The sequence below is a fragment of the Eutrigla gurnardus genome (assembly GCF_963514095.1).
Source record: "Eutrigla gurnardus genome assembly, chromosome: 15".
Taxonomy (NCBI): domain Eukaryota; kingdom Metazoa; phylum Chordata; class Actinopteri; order Perciformes; family Triglidae; genus Eutrigla; species Eutrigla gurnardus.
In genome coordinates, this window is record NC_139938.1 from 13452561 (window position 1) to 13477956 (window position 25396).

Sequence of the window (25396 nt, forward strand, 5' to 3'; positions counted from 1 at the left end):
CTCCATTAAGTAAAACGTGCGATGGATAGTCAATCATCTTAAAAAAAAAAAAAAAAGATTAATCATTAAATGGAAGGATAATAAAAGCGCCACTTGAAAGCCTATACGCACTGGCTCTATAGGTGGCGCTACACACCCATCGGTGGTTCATACCCATGGGCACTAAATCCACACATATTGGCGCCATTTTGGAGCGAGGAGGGGGAAGAGAGCTGCAGAGGAGGACACGATTGATCACATTTCAACGTAACAGGTAAGAAAATGCACAAATGGGTAAATCTTTTTTATCTAAACGTGGGAATATTTCCCGGTGGCGCTACGAACGGCGCGGTGTAATCCAGGATGTATCCGCGGAGCGATCGGGTTTCCAGCGATAACAGGCGGAGCGCAGCCCGCCTCGCTCGCCTGTGTTCTCGGCAACCGTGTCCGATTCACAGCGCTGGTTGACCTGGTCCTGCGGCGCAAAATGGTTAGCTAGTAAAACACTAGCCTGGTTTGCTAGGCTCAGTGCCCCAGCAGAACGAGCACACAATGGGTCGCCTCGGCTGCTTGACTGGGGTCAGGGTGCTTTATAACGATCTAATGGCAGTACGCCGCGGTGTTTTGTTCGGCGCGACGTTACTATCTGTCCGCCCTCTGTCACTGCTGCTGCTAACGTTAGCTCCGTTATGCTAGCTAGCGGTGTGGCTAGCGAGACGTGCATACCAGCTAGCTAACGGCGGCTAGCTAGATTAGCACAGTGAAACATTACGGCAACAAGGCGGTCTAGCTCCACCGTAGTCCCCGGCCTTGACAATGCTGTTGTACCATAACAACAAGCACTTCATAACACGTTTCTTATATAGCAAGTTACTAACGCTAACTTGCGTTAACTTACAACGGCGATGTTAATAGTAATCCGGGGGCTGTTCCGATGCTAAATTGTTTTCGCTACTTCTGCCTTTTCCCCTCTTTTAAGATCGTCTCGCAGCGAAACTGATTTATTTAACGTCAGCTCCACAGTTGATACATTAACCAGTTATCCCAGGAATATAATCTTACTGTTTCTGGTGGAGACTCTGCAGCAAACCTGGTGTCGTGCACATTTATTGTGTATTAATATCGGCAAATAACACAAGGGCTTTCGAGCAAATCGACTGTAGTGGCCAGCAGGACAGGAAGAATTATACAATTGTTTTACTGAGGGCACTGAACTCACAAGCGTCGCCTCCGGGGCGCTGCAATGCATTTGTTATGACAGCTATCACTGCGCACCACAGGTTGGAAGAAGTCTCTGAAATATCCGATTGAATGGCCGTGTAATAACGTAATGCAATGTGCGTTATTAGGAGGCTGTTTTATTCTATTGTGCTTCCATAAAACATTTTAAAAGCAGCACTGTTTGAGATAAGTTTCCTATAAAGCTAATTTGGATTCTAATGCATTGATTTGTGGTAGCTTTCCAAGTAATTGTGGTTCTGCTTGTACACGTATTATTACTTACTATATATTTTAAATGGTGTTTCATCAGGAACCATTTAGTGGAAGTTCTGGCTAAAGTTAATTTAGTTTTTTGTAGTGTTTTTTTTTTTTTTTCTAGACCAAATCCAGGCTGCAGCTCTTTCACTTTGTTTTCCTCCAACTAAAAGAAAAACTTGTGGTTGATCTACAAAGCCGCAATGTGTACTTGAAATGCTTTGTTTGTGTTGAATGGATACAGAGGAGGATGTCTGCACTGCCTTATAGCACGACGCATGTGATCCAGCAGCAGTGTTGTCTGTTTGTAGATGTCATGTCATAATGGCATCTCTGAATGTTCACTCCAACCTTGTCTAATTCTCTAAACCTTTTGGACTAATTTCAAACCCTCATTCTCTGCTTTGTTGTTGTTTCTGGCTGGCGTTCACTGATTCTGATTTGGCGTGTTTTGGTTCAGGACACGCTGCGTTCAGAAAATGTCTTCTTTTATTTAATGTAGGGAGGGAAACAAAACCCTTTGACTGTGCTTCCCTGTTTCCGTCACTTTGTGTTTGTTGAATGTCCATGAGGAGGTTGTTGAGTTCACCCTTATAACCAGCTGGTGTCCAGTCCTCTTGCTTCTGATTGCTGACAGTCACTCTCTCTCCTGTGATCACCCACAGAGTGAAAACAAAGGACGGCTGTGTCAAGGTTCAGATTAGGTTAGGAGAGCTGCTCCAAGTCTTCATATTTCTGCTGGCAGCTGTGTCAAAGGGGTAAAGTGGGGGAGAGTAGAAGCAGCAGACAGATAGAGAGGGAGGGAAAAAACCTCAGTGTCTGGGAATAAATGTGTAATGCTGTGATAAACCTGCACTGCGTTGACAGTTACCCATGTACGAGCAGTTTAGTGTTGCCTGTGTGTGATTATTTACTGCTGTTTCTTATTCAAAGAGAAATATCCCCGGTGTGAGTCAGTGTGGTAGAGCAAGAGAGAGATGAACTCAAATTTGGCAGCAGCTGTGGGGTGGAAAAGAAGGTCAGAATTGAACAATTTGGCAGCCTGCCCGTGCGTGCGTGCGTGCATGCATACATGCATGCATGCATGCAATGTGTGTGTGTGTGTGTTTGTAAATGCTGCAGAAAATTGTTTGGTTATTCAAAACTCAGTATTGCGGTCTGGACTCCAACTGCACCTTTTGTCAGACCGCCGACCCACTGACCCACCTACAGACTAATTTCTCCCTCAGTGATAAAAGCAACATCGTTTGTGATATGTCAAAAACAAGACTGCAGTAACAGAAGAAACGTTATCTTTCAATGAATTCAGCCCTTTTATTAACAGTACATAAGCAGTGATTTTGTGATATTTTTGTTTTGGGGAAAAGTAGTATGTGCCTGTTTTGCCCCAGGGAGAGGTGGTTGTTTTTGTTATACTTGTCCAGCAGTCATGAATACTAGTAGATACCACATTGGGACTACTCCAGCACTTTACTAGTAAAAGTAAATTGTACTGCAGACAAGAGGACAATGGTGACACAATTTATCTTGTGGCAAGTGCTGTTTTTGCACTGTAGGGAGGGAATTGGACCAGACCAATATCTATCTATTAATTTTGTCATACAGGATGTTGGCGGCATTATACTGCAGTTACATCACAGGCTGGGTCCAAACTGTTTGTCAAAATAAGATTGTTACAGATTGAAATAATATGGGGCTTCCCATCATGAAGGAGGGCAGTAGTGCCATCTTTAAATGAGGGCCAACAGTTATCCATAAATTAATCAGTTAACCACCCAGGGCATTTTTGACAGATCACACACATTGATCTATAGGTTAATTGACATCTATGTTAACCAATTGAGCTGTTCAGGCAGGACGCACCGTGGCGAGCTCTGTGGTGCTGAGCCCGACCCCGCCGAGCAACACAGCTGGATACACACCCAAATGCTCTGCGGTTGTTTTGGGAAACAGCTGGACACGCATACACTGGCCCCGTCACGCGCGCACACCGGCATTACCGAGCTCGCTGTAGTGTGCCTGGGTGGGGCCCTTGGGTGTTTTCCAGCTGTGTCCCTTTCACAGCGGATTAAAGAGCAGACTAGAAAGCAGACAAATTAGTTTTGAAAATGTTTCAATTTGTATTTGTTTAGTTTCTACAAGTGGTGCTATAAAACCACACCTGAAGCCGTTCGACTGTCATACAATCTATAAAGAACCCTGAGTTTTCAATTAGCTTTTTCTTCCACAACATGTTTTTTTTAAGAGTAGAATCTGGAACTCTAATACTCATTAAATTAGGACAGAAATTAAACTGGTTAACAATCTGGAAAAGCGTGGAAAATACCTGTTCACCCCAATAAATTCTGCAAAGTTGGTATCTGAGGGCTGAGGGCTTTCAGGTGCATAGATGCACCTGAAAGTTTAACATATACTTTCAACATGTTTTTCCCAACAAGATGTATCCAAATCTGCATATGGTGCATGCTCAAACAGTTTTTCTGTGTAATAAACCCTTATCAGACAGGCGATGACAAACAAGCTCAGTTTTTGGGGTTTTCATGCTTAACATCCCGTGTGAAAACCCAGCAGCATGTCACATTACAGTCGCTCATTTTTTGACACTTTTACAATTTTCTGTTTATGACTCCCAAAACAACAAGGCGGTCTGGCTCGACAGTTGGATGAGTTCCTACCATCCATGTGTTGAAGTGGGTATGGCACTGAACCCCACACCGGGCTGCTGGCCATGCTAGTGTCTTACTGCCGCCATGAGTGTGTATCTGGATGGGAGGCAAATTGTGAAGCACTTCGGATGAAAGTGGCATTTAGATTTAGCCATTTACAATTTTCTTCTTGAGAAATCATGATGGCCTTATTGAATTATAAAAACACAGCAGTAGAGTATCACTCACAGTCTTCCTGCTGAGTATAGGCACATTAACCAGACAAGTGTCATGGAAGCCATTATAGAATTAATGTTGGGTGCAGTTGATATTGCTATGCTAAAACTTAAAAAGATTTGATCATTAAAAAGTGATCATATGAACATGAACATATAAAAAAAAACACTAATCACATTGCATCAATCAGTCAATATCGACAAATATGATTGACTTACAATAAAAGTGTCTTTCAGGTATCAAGTGGCTTCATTGACAGAAACATGAAATATGATTCTGCAGTTTGTTTGTTTTTTGACAATAATAATTTGACTCAGAAGTTATGAGTGGGCTTATATGGTACTTAATAGGGACATTTACCCTGAACTGTGATGTAAATAGTTGAGGAAACTAGTAGAATGAGAGACCAAGACATATATTGAGGCTGCTGGAAAGTATTGTTGTGGTTAATGGCACTATTTCTGAGGCGCTATGAAGCAATTCTTTTAAAGATTGTAGTCTTTTTACTTATTGATCAGGAAACATCACTCAGTTGAGCAAGCTTACTTCCCTTTGTTATACTTCAAACTCCTGGAGAGTTCTCCACTTCTCGTCTTGTCGCTTTTTAATGCATTGCTGTGATAAATGCTATAAAATAATATTTTATGAACCTCCCACTATCAAATACATTTTTTGATTATTGCACGAGTATGAGTGAGGCGATTAGAATGTCTGACGTAGTTAAGATGTAGGAGATATTCCTACGTTGACACATTTCTGCCTTTTTAATATCTTTAATGGATAAAAATCAGTGGCAAGGTGAGACGGGTCTGTTTAGTAGCGTTGCCAAAGAACAATGTAAGGTGCATTATATATGATTTGACCACGATCAGTGGATTAAATTAAAAGTCAAAGCACATTTTGCGTCATATGAATGTGCTAAACATGAATTGGGTGTAATGCTTGCCAGACTCGTGGTGGTGATTTCAGAAGTCTCTCTATTGCAGACTTCTTTCAAAGCATTGAAGTATTCACAAGATTTGCCTTGGGTTCCAAATAATTAACGTACCTCTTTCTTCTTCTTTTTTTTTTGTTGATGTTCAGCAATTACTCAATTTTTTTTGTTTTTTGTCCGTTTCTGTGTTCTCTGTCGCACCTTCTTTCTGGCTCATCCCTAGTTGATTACAAAAATTCATTTCTTTTTCCCCAGGCAGTGAAGAGCTCAAGAGAATGGCTCACTCTAAAGCTCGAGTCACAGATGGGAAGGTGACCTACCCTCCGGGGGTCAAGGAGATCTCTGACAAAATCTCCAAAGAGGAAATGGTCCGCAGGCTCAAGGTCAGTGTCTGCTGTCGCTGCATCTCCTCTGTTTACTGTGTAGTCGCACCACACAGGATTTATCCCTCATGTTAGTAAATAATAGTGATATCTATTTATTCATTTACGATCAATTAAGATTTTAAAAGTATGATTTTTGTATCCTATGTATAATTGATCAAGATTGATGTATTCATTATTACTGATGCATTATAGAAATTCATGACTTTTTTAAATTAAATGCTACATTAAAGACATGGCGATTTGGCTTGGATTGATTGCAGACTTGAGTTAAACTCACCTACCTATGTAGCCAACCCAGTCACTAACCTAGTCCCCATCCCCCCACCCCAGATGGTTGTGAAGACCTTCATGGACATGGACCAGGACTCTGAGGAAGAGAAGGAGCTGTACCTGAACCTGGCCCTCCACCTGGCCTCGGACTTCTTCCTCAAACACCCAGACAAGGACGTGCGTCTGCTGGTGGCCTGCTGTCTGGCAGACATATTCAGGATTTACGCCCCCGAGGCGCCCTACACCTCCCCCGATAAACTCAAGGTACGCTGCTGATTCAACCCCGGCAAATAGAACAAAATACTACAACTCCACCAGGCATACTCCCTAATTTAATTACACAACCAGTTGCATCTTCTTTGGAGTATGCACTTGATACTGACAAAGTGATTTGTATTTTTATTTGCCAACTTTTTTTTGGCCTGAAATTTGTACAGCATTTAGCTGGAGACATGATACCACTCACACATTTTTTTTTATAGAGCTTCTAAATACGAGCAGTTAATTGGTCACGGACAAATCAGCATTCAGTGACTAAGTGAGCCTTGTATGTTAAGTTTTCCTAATAATGACCTCCGTGTGTGTGGATTATTCACTGTCTGTTTCTTTCTGGTCTCCAGGACATTTTCATGTTCATCACACGACAGCTCAAAGGACTTGAGGACACTAAAAGCGCACAGTTCAACAGATACTTTTACCTGCTTGAGGTACGTGACTGTATGTGTGTGTGGATCAGTGGTCGGGTTCGATCAGGCTTCATGCAAATCTGAATCCATAATCTAATCTAAATGGGTTTGGCTTTTAACATTTCACTGGAGATCGTTGCTTTCAACAAATATCTGCTGGTATAAATAATTAAAACTCAAAGATCTTTAATCTTGTTTTATTAGTTTGGCAGGAAGACACTATTTAGGGAGGAAGCCTGTAGTTACAATTGGATATGAGATCAGCAGCAGAAGGTTGTCGGGATAAACTGATTTCATATGTTTTCCACATTTCGTATAAAACTAACATTGAGAGAGTCGATAAGAGATTATTTCATGTTCTCTGCACAGTGTTTCTTTCCTTAACTTGGCTGGTGTTGCATTAAGAAGGCTCATAGAAGCAGGGCTTATCAGGAAAATCCTGTAAATGTCATGTTCACAGTGCAATATATTAGGAAAAAAACAAGATATTGTTTCTGTCTGACACACTCCGCTCAAACACGTTTTGTTTACTCAATATTTGCGCTTCACTCTGCATCGTTTGACACTAGCAGGATGTTGTTGCTAATCTGTGAAAGGAGGTTTAAGACGTCTATGTACGAGGATGAATTTTGACATTAGATGGTTGTTATTACAAGCCAATCGTAATCCAATATGCAACTTAAATAGTTGTGATGTGCGCACTTAAAGCCTCCAAAGCACAAACTGAGAACATCGTATATCCAGTCGTTAAGCTTTTTAAAATCAACAGTATTTGAGGATTCATAGAATGAAAATGAGGGTAGAAATTGAAGGTAAAAAATAAAAGTGGAATTGAACATTATTCTTCCTAGCAGAGTATTTTTATATCTGTAGGATACGTTTCCATGGTAACCTCCTTTATGAAACATACTTTCTTGTTGTAAGTAAGGCTGCTTTAGCTGGGAATCTTTATGGATGAAGCCACATACTTAATCACAAGGTTAATGTCAACAACTTAACCTGGGCAGAACTTCAGTTTGTGTATGGCTTGTTGACCTTGCGGCTCAGACTGTGCATACAATCATTGGCGGCAGTCTTTTTATCTCAGTTAATTAGAATTTCACATAGTATTTGAACTCTGGTCTCCTGGATACATTTATTAATGCATGTGTGTATATTCAAGCTCTTATGTAATCGTATTGAATAAATGATGTTGAGCGGCGAGTGGAGAGACACAGCGGAGGAAGCAGCGGTGACCGAAGTATATGCACTCCCTCCTACTGTGCAACAGAAGCTTATAGGGAACACGGTTATCTTTTATCTGCAGCCATCTAGCACTTTTTCTTCTCCTTCGGGCTGCAGCAGACCCTCCGTCTGAACTCCTTAAAATAGCTAATAATAAATGTTGCATGCCTTCGAAAACTCATTATTTTTAGGATCCTTTTAGAAGGATACATTACTCTGATGCCATGGCTGGAAGAGCGAGAGTGTACGCGTACCTTCAAGTCATGTTTGCGGTCCCTCGCCCCCTAAATGGCGACGCTTTTAAGGCTGCTGTCTCCGGGCATCATGCACCACCTCTTCGCCTGTGCCGGACTTCGAGTCCATGTGTAATTCAAGGACAAGTTGAGTCCAATTGGAAGTAAATATCCATGACTTACTTAATACTTATAATTAAGATTGCGGATAGGCAGTGTTACAAACGGGCAGAGTTTCACAGTGACTTTCAGCTCATTGTTTAGCTGTCTGGCTGCAACTTTACTGTTTTGATGGACTCCCTCATTGGCTGCTCTCATTGTGTTGTTGCAGCTGTTTTCAAAGAAAAGGCTATAACCCACTGTACGCTACCTGCTCAGCACCAAACGGCAGACACACACAGTCAGCGTCTAGCTGGTGAACAGAGCATGAGATGGCTGTTTCCCTCAGGAGTTGGTAGAGACCAAGAATAGAACTATAACATGATTAATATTGCACTGGCATTCATTACTTAGCCACTAACTCCAAATGAATGCTAATGTTGCTTTTGTAAGTACCGTAAATAAACAAATGCTTGCAAATAAGTTCACAATAACAACTTAAAAGGTGACATGTCAATGGCGTGTTGGCAACCTGTTTCCGCTGCTCCCCAGGTTCTCGTTTCACCATCCTACTTTGTATTTGTATTGGAAATTGCATTGTCATTAACATCCTGCCGCCTCTCTTTTTGTTCAGAACATCGCATGGGTGAAGTCCTACAATATTTGCTTTGAGCTTGAAGACAGCAATGAGATCTTCACCCAGCTTTACAGAACGCTTTTCCAGGTCATCAAGTAAGTCCTTGAATCAAGGCCCACCTCAGTGGGGTTCTTACTATTTGTTTGTCCACCATTCTTTGTCATGTGTGTGTCCAGCCTCTATTTTCGTTTTTTCTCTGGCAGTCCTTAATGTCAGAAATGAGCCCTCATAGTACCACCTCAATCTGTCTCCACTGCAACTTCATGAAACCGCACAGAAGCAGTCGGCTTGTTTCTCTTTGATTGCCCTCGCTCCTCTCCTCTCTTTCCTCCTAACTCCACTCTCAATTTCACTCTGCTGAACACAACCTTGAGGGCTGAATTCTGCAGTGTCGAATTTGGCTCTTTGCCATTGCAATAAAATTATGGTTGTGTGTGTGTGTGTGTGTGTGTGTGTGTGTGTGTGTCAAGGTTGTGCCGGCGCAATGTTTTTTTAATTTATTCTTTATATATTTGTTTTATGGGAAGAATCTGCCTGAAATATTAACTCCGAGCTCGGATGTTTATGGGAATGCAACCCTCATGTTTGTTTGTGTGTAAGTGACAGTCAGTGAATGGGAGTTAATGAGACTAGTAATGCCTGGAAGCGTTTTAGATGGCAGTTGCTGAGATACAAATCTAGGCAATAAGTGTTACCTCCTGCTGTAACGCAGATCATTATGGGCAAGTGCATCCACCCTCTGTGATCAGTGCATTGCAGTAGGTGTGTGTGAGAGAGAGCAGTTTGTTTTCAGGATGAGATTCAGCACAAAGCCTACAAATTGCCTGCTGTCAGCAAAGCAATTCTAAACACTGGCAAAAATGCCAAGGGATATCTTGACATTTAAAAGTCAATTTTACGTTGCCGTCTCAACAGGAACCAGTGTGAAATATTATCTTTGAAGTCCTGCAATGTTGCCGTCTTTGACCGCTCTCACCTTGTTTCCCTAGTAACGGCCACAACCAAAAAGTGCACATGCATATGGTGGACCTGATGAGCTCCATCATCTGCGAGGGGGATACTGTATCGCAGGAGCTGTTGGACACCGTGTTGGTCAACCTGGTGCCGGCACACAAGGTATATGCTCTCAATGAACGTGAACACGCATCAATTAACATATGTACACACACGCTTAATGACACCACCAGTTGATGCAAATAGAGAGGGCTGGGGAGCTGAACCGAGGTGTCAGTATATCGTTTTCCATTCCCTGTAATTCAATGAGACCCCTGCAGGCGAGAAGAGGCAAAGCAGCTGTACAAGCATCAGTATTCTACTGAAAGAGAAGAAATGATGAACTAGACCCTTATGTTTTAAACATTAACGGTAGTTATCATCTGTCTGAACGTGTTCTCTGAGCTGCTGTTTTACTCACCATTTATTTTTTCTGTCCTTATAGAATTTGAATAAACAAGCGTATGACCTAGCCAAAGCTCTGCTGAAGAGGACTGCTCAGGCGATTGAACCGTACATCACCAATGTAAGATTTCATCTTTGACACCCGTGTGTTTTTCCCGTGTGTGTGTATTTTTTTCCTCTTAACACTGTTCTATCTATGGCTGGATGGATTTTTTTTTTTTTTTAATGTAACAACGGACACCTTGAAGTTCGTACATCCTGTAGTAGTCATACAATTTAGGAATTACACAGAGATGTACCACTTATGGGAATAACAGTGCAAATTGTAGCTTCAAGTAGCCTAATGGCTATGCAAGCGCTGCCGATGTAGATGAACCAGAGCCAACTGGGATTGTCTTCACAGTGCAAGAGGTTTGTATGTAGGCAAAGTATGTACCTAAATGGGCATTAAAATTAATTGTTGAACATAAAACATTTGATATGTGCAGAGGCTCACATCTTATACATGCAGCTTCGGTGTTGTAAATTCAGATTTGAGGACACAGGTTCATGCAGAGCAGTCGTGTCCTGGAGTAAAACACTGAATCCCAAAAGCTCAGAGATGCTGTTTTGTACCTGACCTTTGCCCTCACGGTAGAGGAAGAGCAGCGAACAAGAGAACTTCTTCACAAAGACATCACAATGTCAATAAATCACCTGGTGGGCTGCTAATATAATCAGTTTCATGCAGCGATGCATGCAGATCCTCAAGAAGGCCGTGAAATGTGAGCCGCATGTCAGAAAAGTCACAGCTTGAGTTGCAGGATCATGTAGGGAATTTATTTTGTATGCATGTATTATCGGTAACCGTTATTTCCTCCCTCTCTGCGTTTTCCTCAGTTCTTCAACCAGGTGCTGATGCTGGGGAAGACCTCCGTCAGCGATCTGTCCGAACACGTTTTTGACCTCATCTTGGAGCTTTACAACATAGACAGCCACCTGCTGCTCTCAGTGCTGCCACAGCTGGAGTTTAAACTCAAGGTATAGAAAAAAAACACTCTTTCACCCGTACAACACTTTAATAGGATGTTTGACAGGTACATGACTTATGGTTTTAGTTAGTATGAGATTGTTTGTGATTAATTAGCAGTTATAGACGTTGAAGTAGCAGCACTGCTTGGGTTAATATTGGTGTTATGAGTTTCTTCACACACCAGACCAAAAACCTGAATTATCTTCACTATTACCCACAGAATTGCACACTTTCACTTTCTCTGCAGGTTTGTTGATTCATATTAGAAAGATAGAGCAGTCAGCATAATGTTGCCTCTGCAGTGCTCATAAAGGCCTCCCGCTGATGGGTTACGCTCATTATCTGTTCAGAGGGAGCGTAGATCACTGCCGTCTCCTCAAAAATAATAGCTGCGATAAAATCTCTCCCCCACATGCTACACACTCTCCCTCTGTCTCGCCCTCGCTTCTTTCCCCCCCCATCTTTATCTCTTCTGGCTTGTTTTCTCTCCCTACTGCTTTTCTTCTTCCATCCTCTCTCATTCACTCCTCGCCTTCCTTTTGTCTTTACTTCTCATTGTCTCTGCTGTTGCCTCTTCTTCACAGCTCATTCGAAAGCAACATTATGACTATACTAAAGAAACGGCTGCCTTTGTGTTCCGATAGTGGTAACGCTGCTGATGTTGTCATTGTGAAATGACTTGGCTTGTCTGTTCAACACAACCAAATCCCGTGCATCATTTCTCTGTCTCTGCAGAGTAATGATAATGACGAGAGGCTGCAGGTGGTGAAGCTGCTGGCTAAGATGTTTGGGGCTAAAGACTCGGAGTTGGCCGCACAGAACAAACCTCTCTGGCAGTGTTACCTGGGCAGGTGGGTCACAGCGTTGTGGCCGTCACAGATCCTTAGAGTCTGAGGAAATCTTAAAACGGATATTTGATATTTAATCAGGAATTAAAAGTGTTTTTTCAACAGTCAATTATTCTTCCGTATTGATGGTGATTCACTCTTGCATTCATGTAAAACAGGGTTGTTGTTGTTATTATATAACAAAAATTTAAAATTTTAGATTTAACTTCCTGAGATGCAGTGTGTCCGTGCATAAAAAAACCTGCTGGGTTGTTTCTGTTTATGCCTTGTGGAGTCGCTGATATTCAGGCTCATTTCTTTTTCCCATAAGGTTTAATGACATCCATGTGCCTATCAGACTGGAGTGTGTTAAGTTTGCCAGTCATTGTCTTATGAACCACCCGGACCTGGCCAAAGATCTCACAGGTAAATCAGCCGAAGCATCTAAGCAGATGGAAACCACTCAAAGCTCCCGATGACAACTAACACACTTATTGTTGTTGCTTTCAAGGTGACAGGTTCTCTCACATCCCACTCATTAGTTCCTGTTTTCTTTCCCAGAATTCTTGAGGGTCAGATCACATGATCCAGAGGAGGCCATCCGCCATGATGTCATTGTTTCTATAGTAACTGCTGCCAAGAAAGACTTGTCTCTAGTGAATGATGCGTTGCTCAATTTTGTGAAGGAGAGGACTTTGGACAAGAGAGTAAGTGGATAACTTTTGTGTGTGTGTTTAAATGTATCTGTGTGTGTTTTAATATTTTTTCTCATTGATTGCCAATTTTTTTCAAAAAATAATTTCACACAAATTTCTAGTATTTCTAGCATTGCTCCTAAAGCAGTATATTGTAGTAGAAGTTATAATATGTTGTTAAATATATGAAAGTTTCTACTTTTCCAGTGAGTGAAGCTCCTATCTTGAGTTTTAATATCTTGTTTTAGGGGAGTACAGCCACTGTAGCCCCACATAAGGTTCTCATTAAACTAGTTGCCATGATTGGTAACGTCTCATCCTGTATTCTCCTCCATCAGTGGCGTGTACGTAAGGAGGCCATGATGGGCCTGGCATCAATCTACAGGAAGTACTCGCTTCAGGGAGAGGGGGGCAGGGAGGCCTCTAAACAGATTTCCTGGATCAAGGACAAGCTGCTTCATATCTACTACCAGAACAGCATTGATGACAGGTGTGTGTGCATATGTTCCTGGCTCGTCTATTATAAACATGGAAGAGTGAAAAACGCCTTCATGAATTTCAATAAAGCAGTTCATACCTGGGGATATGTCTTTAAAACGTAGAGCATTTAAATATGTTCCCTTAAAGATGCTGATTAGAGTTAAGTTCCTTTGAATCAGTTGCTCAACCACAGCTTTTGCGTTTGCCCCCGAGCTATTGGCAACGTGGCTTGGGTTTCTGCAGTTAATTTAGTTGGATTAATGTGTCTTGTTGCTGAATAACAAGCCGAATGTAAATAATGACATCGCATTGAGAGACTTTATAGCACACTTTGGCAGTGGGCCAAACACTTTTCTCCCCCGTCTCAAGCACAAACGGTAAAATCATGTTTTTAAATCAGTCCTTCAGAATCTAAAAAAGCAAAGGCTTTACTCCCACAGTTTGTCACTGCAGTTAGTCATACAGGGGAACTCAGATCATGGAGGAACAGACATCACCTACAGTAGCCTCTGGGCTCCATAATGTGAGGCAGTCAAAGCTGTTTTCATAAGCAAATGAAATATGTAGGACATGTGTGTTTTTGCGTTAGAGGAGCCAGAAAGTACACTGTTACATCACTTGCTTGACTTTTAACTGGACGTTGTGGTGTGTTTTTGTTTCTTCACCAAAACACAACATGGAGATCATTAAGTGCCTTACTGAGGTTATAAAAATAAATAAATATATCACTAGCTGAAATAGACATGTTGACACAAAGTGGGGGGGTAAGCCAAAATGACGTCTCCACAAAACCCCGCAGTCTCAGATGTAATGGCAGATCATTGTCTGAGGGAGCCTTCATCCTTTTGAATCACTCCGCTGTTCTGGAGCTGCTCAGCTGACAACAGGAGAAGTCTGTACACTAACAGACCGATCCCGAGTGTGTAACTGTATGAACGTAAACCAGTTAGTGACACCCGGAGGCTGTAGTGGGTGAGAGTGAAGCTACTGGTATCATAAAAAAACTAGAAAACTTGTGGAATTGATTGGAAACTCTATGTAATGCTAGCTAGCGGAATAATGTTTTAAATTGCTAAAATGGCTAAACCGGCATGGCGATTTTGAAGCAGTCCCATTACTTCTAGCCCTAAGATGTCCTTAAACTGGTTCTATGGATACCCACGAGTCTCCCCTTTACTCGGTTCTACATAGGATTTAAAAAAAAATGGCTGTAGTTATTTGCACGCAGCATAATTGTGTTCTTTTCATCTATTCTCATATGGTGCGTTTGAAATATTTCTGCATACTGGGGTCCCTCAGCAGTCTTGTATTGCATATATTGGGTATGACTGGAAAGCTGGCACTCTTGTGGATTCAATGAGCCCCTCTTAAAAGGATGAGCAGGGCAGCATTGACTTGCATGTGCATGCTCGGCAAATTCTCTCTTAAAACTCCTAAACCTATCCAAATTTAAGGGCATCTAAAAATGTCCCCTCGTTTTACTATGAGGGGTATTTAAATATGAGTTCATACCGGGACCACTTATAAATCATATCGGCCTATTTAGGTAGATAGTCTCATATGTTTGGTTAGATACTGCCAGAGAGGGACTGTAATCTCATTCATGCATAAATATTTGATCAAATTCAACAGAGAATTTATGAATAGTATTATTTTTTTGCCCCATCCTGCCTTTTTTTTTCCAAGCGCACTCCCAAATTTTCAACGACACTTTCTTCCGAGCCGGCTTTATTTCAGACCCTTGTGAAGATAATCCTATTAAGCAAATCTTATGGTAGTTTAATGACTGTCAGGATTCTAAGATCACATCTATCTAATCTGGTATCTAAGGATATTCTTCATTTAAAGCCAGATGTTTCCCTCCATGTGTGCAGGTTGCTGGTGGAGAGGGTATTTGCCCAGTACATGGTTCCTCACAACCTGGAGACCTCTGAGAGGATGAAGTGTCTTTACTACCTGTATGCCACCCTGGACACCAACGCCGTCAAGTAAGTCTTCCCCAGATGCAACAGACGACGTGCCGCTTTCAGTTGTTTGTTTTGTTTGATTGTGATGATGTCAAGAACATGCTGATGAAATTTAATCGAGATAACAATGACTGAACTCTCTGGCAGACTGACTGATTGTTTTGCATTGCAGAGCTTTAAATGAGATGTGGAAGTGCCAGAATCTGCTGAGACACCACGTCAAGGACCTGCTGGACTTAATCAAGAAACCCAAGGTAACTGGGGCTGAAGCACACTACAAAAAAAAGTTGATGGCTATCATACTGTTGTCTCATGTTTCTAAACATTTTTTTCTTTGTTTATGGATTTGTTTTAGTCTGACGCATCAAGCAAGGCCGTATTCGCCAAAGTCATGGTGATCACAAGTAAGGGAATTGCACATACATCACCTCGTTATTCGAATTACCATCTTTTCCAGCCATGGGATATTTCCACTTGGAAGTAGAAGGGATGGAAAAAGAACAAAACTTTCTAATCGCTGAAAAAGCATGACCTAACCACCCTTGATGTAGACATCAGCTTTTAATTCTGTGTGTCTATAGGAAACCTGCCAGACCCGGGCAAGGCTCAGGACTTTGTGAAGAAGCTGGCTCAGGTCCTGGACGATGACGAGCGGATCAGAGATCAGTTGGAAACCTTGGTCAGCCCTTCATGCTCCTGCAAGCAAGCCGAAGTCTGTGTGGTGAGTATTGACATTTCTTCCTCTGCGTGTTAATATAACGGCTGTCTTCCCTCCACTGGCTTTGTTCTTTTGTTTCCATTACAAACCTTCAGTAATCTCTTACCTAAAATCTAAAGTCTCTCTTTGGAATTAACAAATAGTCAAAGAGTGTGTCGACTGATGGTGGCTGTGAAATGTTTCCAGTGACCAGAAGGGGAGGAGCCTCAGGCTGAGCTCTACTGTCGTTGGTTAATGTTCCTTACAGCGTCATGCCTGTTTGAAAACATTGATTGACAGCACATTAAGTTGGGATTTAATTCCTCTTAGTTTACTCGCTGCATGTAAAGGGTTTTGCTGTATATTCATTTATTCACACACACTGTTGGAGCGAATGAAAACTGGAAATATATGGAAATACTGGTGGGTTTTTTTTTTAATGGAAGCCATAGGGTTAAAATGGTTGTTATAGACGGATATGAGTAAATCCTTTATATTGTTTCCCAGTGTAATTAACTGATTTTGTGCATATAAGCTGATGATTGAGATAATTAATTGATTATAGAATTGTGATACCTCTGCTGCTTTCTTTCACATTGTGCTGCTGCAGCCCTTTGTGTAAATCTGACAGTATTCGGTTCCAGTGTGTACTGTGTTAAAAAGTGATACGTGAATAATGAATATTAATGTGGTCTTGGTGTTGGGGTTTTACGTAAATGGGACCAGGGACAGGGGTTTATTCAGATATGACGATATGCAAGAGCAGAACAGGGAGGATAAGAAGGCTTTTCCCTCTATTCTACTCTGTTTTTTATTCGTTAGTGGTCACTTAAAGTGCTTAACTTTCTACGGTACTAAACCCACAGAATCAAACATCTGAAAATGACAGGTGCGAGATTGATTTTATTGTTTATTTAACAGGGACAATACATACAACATTGCCACAAATAATTGGGAAAATGTGATGCATATAAGATGTCTGGTTGCAGCTAATTTGCAGTCTTTGTCCCTGGAGATGGAGCAACTCTCAGTGTGTTTCTTCATTACGGTGTCATTATGTTAATTAAAAAATATATATATATTTGCTTGTCACCTTTTCAGCGAGACATCACTAAAAAGCTCGGCAGCCCCAAACAGCCCAGCAATCCCTTCCTGGAAATGGTGAAGTTCCTGCTGGAGAGAATCGCTCCTGTACACATCGACACAGAATCCATCAGGTAACACAAACGTGAAGTCATCGCATTAATACCAAGATTACAAACACCAGTAATAGTTGATTAAATTGTGCAGTATTTGACCTTTATTTAATCTCTCCCTTTTATCTTTCAGTGCTTTGGTAAAACAGGTTAACAAATCTATAGACGGAACGGCTGATGATGAGGAGGAAGGCGTCCCCACTGAGGAAGCCATCAGAGCAGGACTGGAACTGCTCAAGGTAATTAAAAAAAAAAAACACAGCCAGAAATCAACGTCAGCTGGCATCAGCAGTCGTTACAGTGATGCAAAGTATAATACATTTCAGTTGAAAATATTTATTATATGTTGACCCTTGTTTGTCTTTCGTCTTGCACAGGTGCTGTCGTTCACACACCCGGTGTCATTCCACTCTGCAGAGACGTTCGAGTCTCTTTTGGGTTGTCTGAAGATGGATGACGAGAAGGTCGCAGAGGCGGCGCTGCAGATCTTCAAAAACACGGGCAGCAAGATGGAAGAGAGTTTTCCTCACATCAAATCGTACGTCTCACTGCCCGATTGATGCCGTCATTCATTCTCTAGCTTACAGCATGTTACAGTATTTATTCATAGAAATCTCCATGGTTCGATCATACTGCCTGTCTTTCTAACTTATGACGATACTTTCTGTTTTTGTAACGTGGTGTCCTGCCTGCTCCCCCAAGTGTTTTGCTGCCGGTACTGCAGGCCAAAGCCAAGAGAGGGCCGCCTCGCCAGGCCAAGTATGCCATCCACTGCATCAATGCCATGTTCACCAACAGAGACACACACTTCGCCCAAATCTTCGAGGTCAGTCATGTCTTTGTTTTTTTATTTGTTTTAAACTTAAAAGTTGTGTATATCTCCGGGTTTGACACACTGCAGAAATAGATAAGATTGCTGAATGTGCTGCAAATGTGAAGAGAAAACCACCCTGAGGTGAAGTCAGTGTTCACATTAAGTACATTAAGACACAAAGTAAAGAAACACTGAATGCTGCCTCCCAGAGCTGAGTTGTTTGTCCGATATCAAGTGATGATCGAACCTTGAATGAAATGTTTTGCGTTTTTTTTACTGCAGCCTCTTCACAAAGGCCTGGACCCTGCTAACCTGGAGCAGCTCATCACTCCTTTGACCACCCTGGGTCACCTGGCTCAGCTGGCCCCAGAACAGTTTGCTGCACCGCTCAAATCTCTAGTGGCCAACTTCATCGTGAAGGATCTGCTTATGAATGACAGGGTACACACATCTTATATATTTATATATATCATATACGAGACTTTGTTTCTAAGACAGAATATCTGAAGAAATGGTTTTTTCGTTATTCAATATTTGCTGAAACTGAATTGCTCTAGGGTGCTGCAAACTGTTGATCACAGTTCTAGGATCAGTTTGCCGTTTGTCCTTGCATTGTAATTAACACTAAAAATGTATTTTCTTATTTATGTTGTCTGTAGGTCCCGGGCAAGAAGACAACCAAGCTCTGGGTTCCTGATGAGGAAGTGTCCCCGGAGACTCTGGCCAAGGTCAGCAGTGAACCTTCATGTATCTCTTAGAAACTGTCCACCTGTTCAGTGTACTGCTCTGTTTTATTTATTATTTCTAAAGAATAATGGTAGATTAAGAACTGTCATGTTAATAATCATATCAACCTAATCTTGCTGTATTTATTTATAAGTAAATGAGGAGACGTTTTCTGAATGTTGTAAGTCAAGTGATGCACTTTCGTTGACCCCAAAGTTATTTTTGACCTCTCCTCCATTCAGATCCAGGGCATAAAGCTGATGGTGCGGTGGTTACTCGGAGTGAAGAACAACCAGAGCAAATCGGGCAACTCCACCCTGAGGATGCTTACCGCTATTCTCCACAGCGATGGAGACTTAACCGAGCAGGGCAGGATGGGGTAAGCGACACAGCCTCGGCTCCTTTCTTAGACGAAGACCCTGTGTGTGTTTGAGCCTCTTGAGCAGCTCAGAGGAAGCTTTGTCTTAAGATTATATTCATGTCGTTTTCAGTGAAGCGTTAGATTTTAATGGCTAATTTGGACTCGAGGGGTTATGTTTGGCTTCAATCATAAACACATTTGCAGATATAGGAGGACATCTTTGTTTACTCCTGTCTCCTCCTCTGCTTCTCCTCTTCCCCCAGAAAACCCGACATGTCGAGGCTGCGGCTGGCAGCGGCCTGTGCCCTGCTGAAGCTGGCCCAGGAGCCATGCTATCACGAAATCATCACGCTGGAGCAATATCAGCTGTGTTCTCTCGTTATCAATGTAAGAATCGCCACAGGTCTCCTCTTTTCATGCTAAGCTAATGCTTGTTTTAGAGCTCTGCATTATTTGTTTTCATTGTTCATTTGATTGCGTATTGTTGTGACATCATGCACCACCATCTGGTATCTCTACGCTCCATCCCCGTATTTCCTCGAAACCATGATGTCTTTTCTCCTCCTAATCATTGTCACTGTTTCCTGTGCGTCTTTCTCGTTGCTCTCTAGGATGAGTGCTACCAGGTGCGTCAGTGTTTTTCCCAAAAGCTCCACAGGGGCCTTTGCCGCCTCCGCCTGCCTCTGGAATACATGGCAGTGTTTGCTCTGTGTGCCAAGGACCCTGTTAAGGAGAGGAGGGCTCATGCTCGCCAGTGCCTGGTGAAAAACGTCAACATACGGCGGGAGTACCTCAAGCAGCACGCTGCCATCAGCGGTAAAGAAACGGAACAAAATCAGATTTCATTTTTTATTTGTGTTGAGTGATTGTTTTAATCTGAAAGGGCGGGTCCATCTGCTTTCTTTTCTTGGGTTTTCAAATGGAAACGCCCACTGAGCCATGAGCAAAAAGCACTTCTTTAGGTTATAGAGCCACCAGACTCCATTAATAAAAACAGTAATTTTACCTCGGAAAACACAGGGGTTGCTGGTCCACCACTGCATCGATTAGTTGGTTTATTTTTGGATCCCAACTAATGTGGCGTCCACACAGCAGTACATTACTTTAGCCTCTGTTCTGGTGCCGGTGGAGGAGCGTGATCGCCTTCTTAGTAACTGTATAAACGGTATACTGGATATGTAGCAGCAGGTGTAATATTGATTTGTGTGTCAACAGACAAGCTGTTCTCTCTGCTGCCGGAGTATGTGGTGCCCTACGCCATTCACCTGCTGGCACATGACCCAGACTACGTCAAAGTACAGGACATCGAACAGCTCAAAGAAATAAAAGAGTAAGTGTATGGGAAGGTTGGAGGTTGCTGATAACGTTGATGTTGATCAGTGTGCTATATTACAACCTGGTGTTTACATTTTAAAGTCATATTTTGGAGGCACTGAATAATGTCAACTTTGCTCCCACATATAGAATACTCTAATATTGTCAAACTTCCCTTTCTTCATCAGAGCTCTGTGGTTCGTCCTGGAGATTATCATGGCTAAGAATGAGAACAACAGCCACGCCTTCATAAGGAAAATGGTGGAAAATATCAAACAGACGAAAGATGCCCAGGCCCCAACTGATCCCAAAACCAACGAGGTACACGTCTGCACATTCATGTTCACCGAGTGTTATCATACATGCACATATTCGCTTCTCTAACGTTGCTGTCTTCCCTGTATAGAAACTCTACACAGTGTGTGATGTAGCCATGCACATTATCATGTCAAAGAGCACCACCTACAGCCTGGAGTCCCCAAAAGACCCGGTGCTGCCCTCATGCTTCTTCACCAAACCTGATAAGGTTGGTACTTTTTCATGAAATGTATGTTTTATAACCAGCAAAGTGTGTTATTTTTTCTATAAATATTAAGGTCCTTTTACGTGTCACGGGTACTAATGCACACGGACCTGTGTTAAATAAAAGATAAACAGAGATGACTTGTGTTTTCCTGGTTGTTGAAGCTGGCAGTATCTTGGTTTCCAGTGCCTGGCAGCCCCGTTTTTGGTGTAAAAACAGGAAATATCAATGTAGCTGGCACGCATTTCGACTAATGAGATCGCTTAACAGCTTCTCATAATCCTCAGCTTGTGTTTGGTAATTCTTTCTATACAAACTAGCTCGATGACATAAGATTTCTCTCTCTCTCTTGTAGAATTTCAGCAACACAAAAAATTTCCTCCCAGCAGAGATGAAGTCGTTCTTCACACCAGGAAAGGTAAGCTTAATTAAAACGTTGGCGTTTGCATCTCATTTCTGGGATTTGTCGGATGGAGCACATAACCAACTCTCGACATCTCTCGCTCCTCAAGCCCAAGTCGGCTAATGTTTTGGGCGCTGTAAACAAGCCGCTGGCGTCGGCGGGGAAACAGATCCAGAGTAAAGCTTCTCGTATGGAGACCGCCAGCAATGACGACTCCTCATCCAACCCCGGCTCTCCTCAACGCAGCAAGACCAGGTATGCGATACGTCGGAGGAGCAGGACCACAGAAAGAGATGGCTCTTGTATCTTGTATCGCCCTTAAGCTGCATTTCTTTGCTCATATATAAAATGAATAATTGCTGTGTTTTCAGGCTTGAGAGCACAGAAATGGATCACAGTGAAAATGAAGACTTCAGCCTAAAGAGAGCAGACAGCACTGACAAGGTAGTAAAACCTCTTTATATGCTGATATAATATCTTCTGTCATGCGAGACTGGTTATTATAATATAGCAACAGAAGTTCAGTCTGTTCAGTCATCACCCTGAAAATATCTCTTAGCCATAAGGCTCTCAAAAATATTAATAATTATTTAATAGTATTTTTTTATCTGCACAACCTTATTTCTAGTAACTGAAGCTTTACTTCCTTCTCATTATTGTCATTTAATTTTGACACAAATCGGATAAACAGACAAAATAAAATGTATTTTTCATCCAATGTGATTTTAATGAGAAACTTGGAGATATGCTGAATATACCGACATGTTCTTAACCTGTACAGGATTACCGCTCCAATAAGCAAACAGCATGATCAGAGATGACACAGTAGCTTAGGACAAGTAGAAAAAAAGTGTTGCTGCGTTCCAGTCAAGTGTTTCCAGTCATAAACCCTTGTGACCCTGTGTTTTGATTCCACTGTGCAAACACCCGTTGGATTTAAGTGGAGATAGGATTAGCAAGTACGCTTTGTGTAAACTGTCATTCTCGACAGCCTTCAGAGCTGCTGCGTACATCGTTTTGTTAGTGTTTAGTTCTGAATCATTGCACTTAAGCAATTCTCTCCTTCAAAAATCTACGAAGGCTTTCTCGTAGGCAAATGCACTCGCTTTAAATGTTCAGTTCTGAACTCACGTCGCTTACGATAAAGCCTTGAAAGATTACCTCGACCTGGATGACTGAGAATCTTCAGAAAAGTCGGAATCTTCTTATTGCACCAGTATTTTGAAGTGTTGTGCGTTTCCTGTATGATTAGCTAAAAGTTTCCAGGGGTGAAAAGACATTAAAACCCACAGTTCACACAGGCTACAGCGGGATGCCCTTCAACTATTTATTCTGTCTTTTTACAGGATATTGAAAAGCCCCGCGGCCGCAAACGTGTTGTGACCTCCACCGACGACCAGGAAAAACCAAAGCGTGGACGCAAGAAGGCGGCAGCCAACACGCCCGCAGCAGCAGAGTCCGAGGAGCAGTGGGACGAGGACAATCGGCCAGAGGACGAACAGAACAGCCCGCCAAAGAAAGGACGCAGGGGCCGCCCTCCGAAGTCTGCCACGCCCGGTCAGGATACGCCTGCCAAGGGGAAACGGGGGCGAAAGAAGGCAGCTCCTCCACCAGAAGAGGAGGAGGAGGAGGAAGAAGAGGAAGAGGAGCGGGTGGAGGAGGAAGCCGAGGACGGGGAGGAAGAGGAGGACAAGAGCGGTGAAAGTACGGAGTTGAAGACCAAGGGAGGCAGGCAAGCCAGGGCGCCGCGGCGATCACAGGGGTAAGAAACGGTTTGCAGTGAGTGCTTCAGCTGCACTAATAACATCTGCTGTTGGCACCGAGATTTCTGTCGGCAAGATTCATGATGGTCTCAAACGCTCAACAGCACGGAGTCAGCAGAGTCCACACCGCAGAAGAGGAGAGGACGTCCGCCCAAATCAGCTCAGCCGCCGGCCAAGAAACCCGCGTAAGATGCACACCTTAAATAACGTTTAGGCTCTTCAAAAGCTTTTTTTTTTCTTTGTAACACATTCTCATGGTGGCTTTTAGGAAATTCCATGAAAAAGCCTCTGGCATTCTTTTTATTATACTGTTGGTTTACCTCCAGTTAATTGTTTTAGAAAAGTGTCACTTTATCCTGACAGTAGTATTTATTCAGACGTGCTTCTACATTTCCTGATGTCTCCCTGTTGCTGAGACGTTCTGATTCAGTGCATGTCCTTTGTGGTATCAGGCGCGGCGGCCGATCGAAAGCAGCCGCTGCTAAAGACGAAGAAGAGGAAGAAGATGAAGAAGAAGAGGAGGAGCAGGAGGACGAGCCAACACCGAAGGTACTGGTAGTGTTGGAATGAATCGTAGCTGGACATTTGGGGTTTGGGGATCATTTAAGAAGTGTGTTGGGATGTATACGCTTCCTGTCTGTTGTTTTCACACTGTTTTGTTTTTTTTCCCCCTCTCGCCCGTAGGGTCGCAAGAAGCCAGCAGGGCGGAGAAGATGAGCTGAACAGTGAGGGAGGACACACGAAAGCGGCGTAGCGGAGGAATGACGTAGAAAAGAAAATATGGACATTGAACTTTTTAAACTTTTCATACGCCGACGCTCCTACTGTTACACAAATCCACACACATGCACATGCCACATGCGCACTACATCAGTACATCCGTATCATCAGCTGTGGGTTGTTGCATTGTGATGACGTTCGCCACATTAAGTAGAAATGGTTTTAACAGAAAAACAAACAGAAAAAAAAAAAGATCACTCTTGTAAATAGTCTCTTATGTCTGTTTCATGTTCCGTTGTTGTGTTTGATGCTGACTGGGGGGGATGCTGTAAAGCCTTTTACCCGCCAATATTATTATTATTAAAGTGCTCCCATAAAGCAATATTGCTTATCAATCATTCCCTCTGTGTCACAATTTTAAAAACTGAAAGAGATTAACCACCATCTTTTTTTGTGTGTGTGTGTGTGTGTGTGTGTGTGTGTGACGTTAATTGTGTAAATTTACTTTAAAAAGAAAACATGCGTTTTTGTTTACAGCTCTGTATATTAATACCTTTTTTACCATGTATTGGAAAAAAAATTTGGAAAAAAAATGTCCCAAACCTGTCCAAATGTAGAGTTGCCTCTGGAAAAAGGATTGTAGTGTTCGTCTCATTTTTAGGTTTGTACTTACTGGTAGATGGAAGTCCCGAGCAGCTGAGGTTCTGTTTGTCACTGCTGATAGACTTGGTTTCACATCCACCCAGTCAGATGCTCCGTTGTATCAATATAATTCTCTATAAAACCTGACACGCTCGATTTCTCATTATTTCTCCGGGAGGTTCTTGGCTGAAGCAGGTTGCCTTCACCTGCACACGACGATCAGCTGTGATGCCTTCGGGTGTAACGTAGATCTGGAAGACAAACGTGTCAAAAAGTGTCACGAAACCGGCTTGAAGTTCATCTAGAAGTCATTGTGTTTCAGAAATGTTAAAAAAATCTGTTCTACATATACTGCCTTTGAAACTCCTCAGGTTATTAAGGGATAATACATCGACCTTAATAGATCCATGGATACATTACTAAGTTGTTTTTTCTACTATGAGAAGACGATGTGTGCTGTGAAAAAGGCTTCAATCAGAAATATAGTCTCCTGTTTATCTAAATCAATTAAAATCTGGAACTCAACTTAATGACATCATTGATCTATCACAAGATAATTGATGGTGTCTATCACTATGTCCCAGTACCGTCCACCAACTATACAGTATCTAATTCTGATCGTGTCAAACGATAAAATGCCAAAATCGAGCATTTTTTAGTTTTTCCCTCTGGCACTTTCTAGTAAACTTTATTTTGTCATTTCAAAAGCCCACTGTGGTGAAACCCTGCTGTTATGTTGTGGTCTGGTTCTGGGACTGGAGGGGTGATTGTGGAAAAGGTCCTGTAAAGTACAACACTGATCCATCAGTTTGTCCAAAAACTGCTCACATGTACGAAGCATTTGATGCCTCTTCTGTCTTTTGTCAGGCCAAAAACAAGAAACAAGGGGCAGCTTCTAAAGATAGCCGAGGCTACCAGAAGGAATGGATTCATGCTTTTATAAGGTATTGCTCGACGTTATGCAGCACACACACACTACATGTTTCTTGTAGATGGAAACGTATCGGCTGCACAATTACACTTCTCAGTGATCCAAGATGAGAATGATTTTA

At 42.3% G+C, this 25396-nt stretch overlaps 1 protein-coding gene across 1 annotated transcript; it reads left to right on the plus strand.

Annotated features, from left to right (window-relative positions):
- Window positions 1-119: 119 nt before the first annotated feature.
- pds5b (PDS5 cohesin associated factor B) lies at window positions 120-24491 on the plus strand. The gene is made up of 35 exons (XM_084029851.1): window positions 120-253; window positions 5527-5654; window positions 5988-6191; window positions 6548-6634; window positions 8804-8901; window positions 9796-9922; window positions 10245-10325; window positions 11084-11224; window positions 11952-12067; window positions 12375-12469; window positions 12605-12750; window positions 13077-13228; window positions 15093-15206; window positions 15358-15439; window positions 15541-15589; window positions 15767-15906; window positions 16984-17099; window positions 17212-17317; window positions 17456-17616; window positions 17781-17904; window positions 18175-18333; window positions 18552-18620; window positions 18861-18997; window positions 19243-19366; window positions 19591-19795; window positions 20195-20309; window positions 20482-20614; window positions 20700-20819; window positions 21172-21234; window positions 21329-21474; window positions 21591-21663; window positions 22566-22981; window positions 23087-23167; window positions 23435-23531; window positions 23667-24491. Exons 2-35 carry the CDS (start codon window positions 5547-5549, stop codon window positions 23697-23699), a joined length of 4218 nt encoding a protein of 1405 aa, XP_083885977.1. The 5' UTR covers window positions 120-253; window positions 5527-5546; the 3' UTR covers window positions 23700-24491.
- Window positions 24492-25396: the final 905 nt, after the last annotated feature.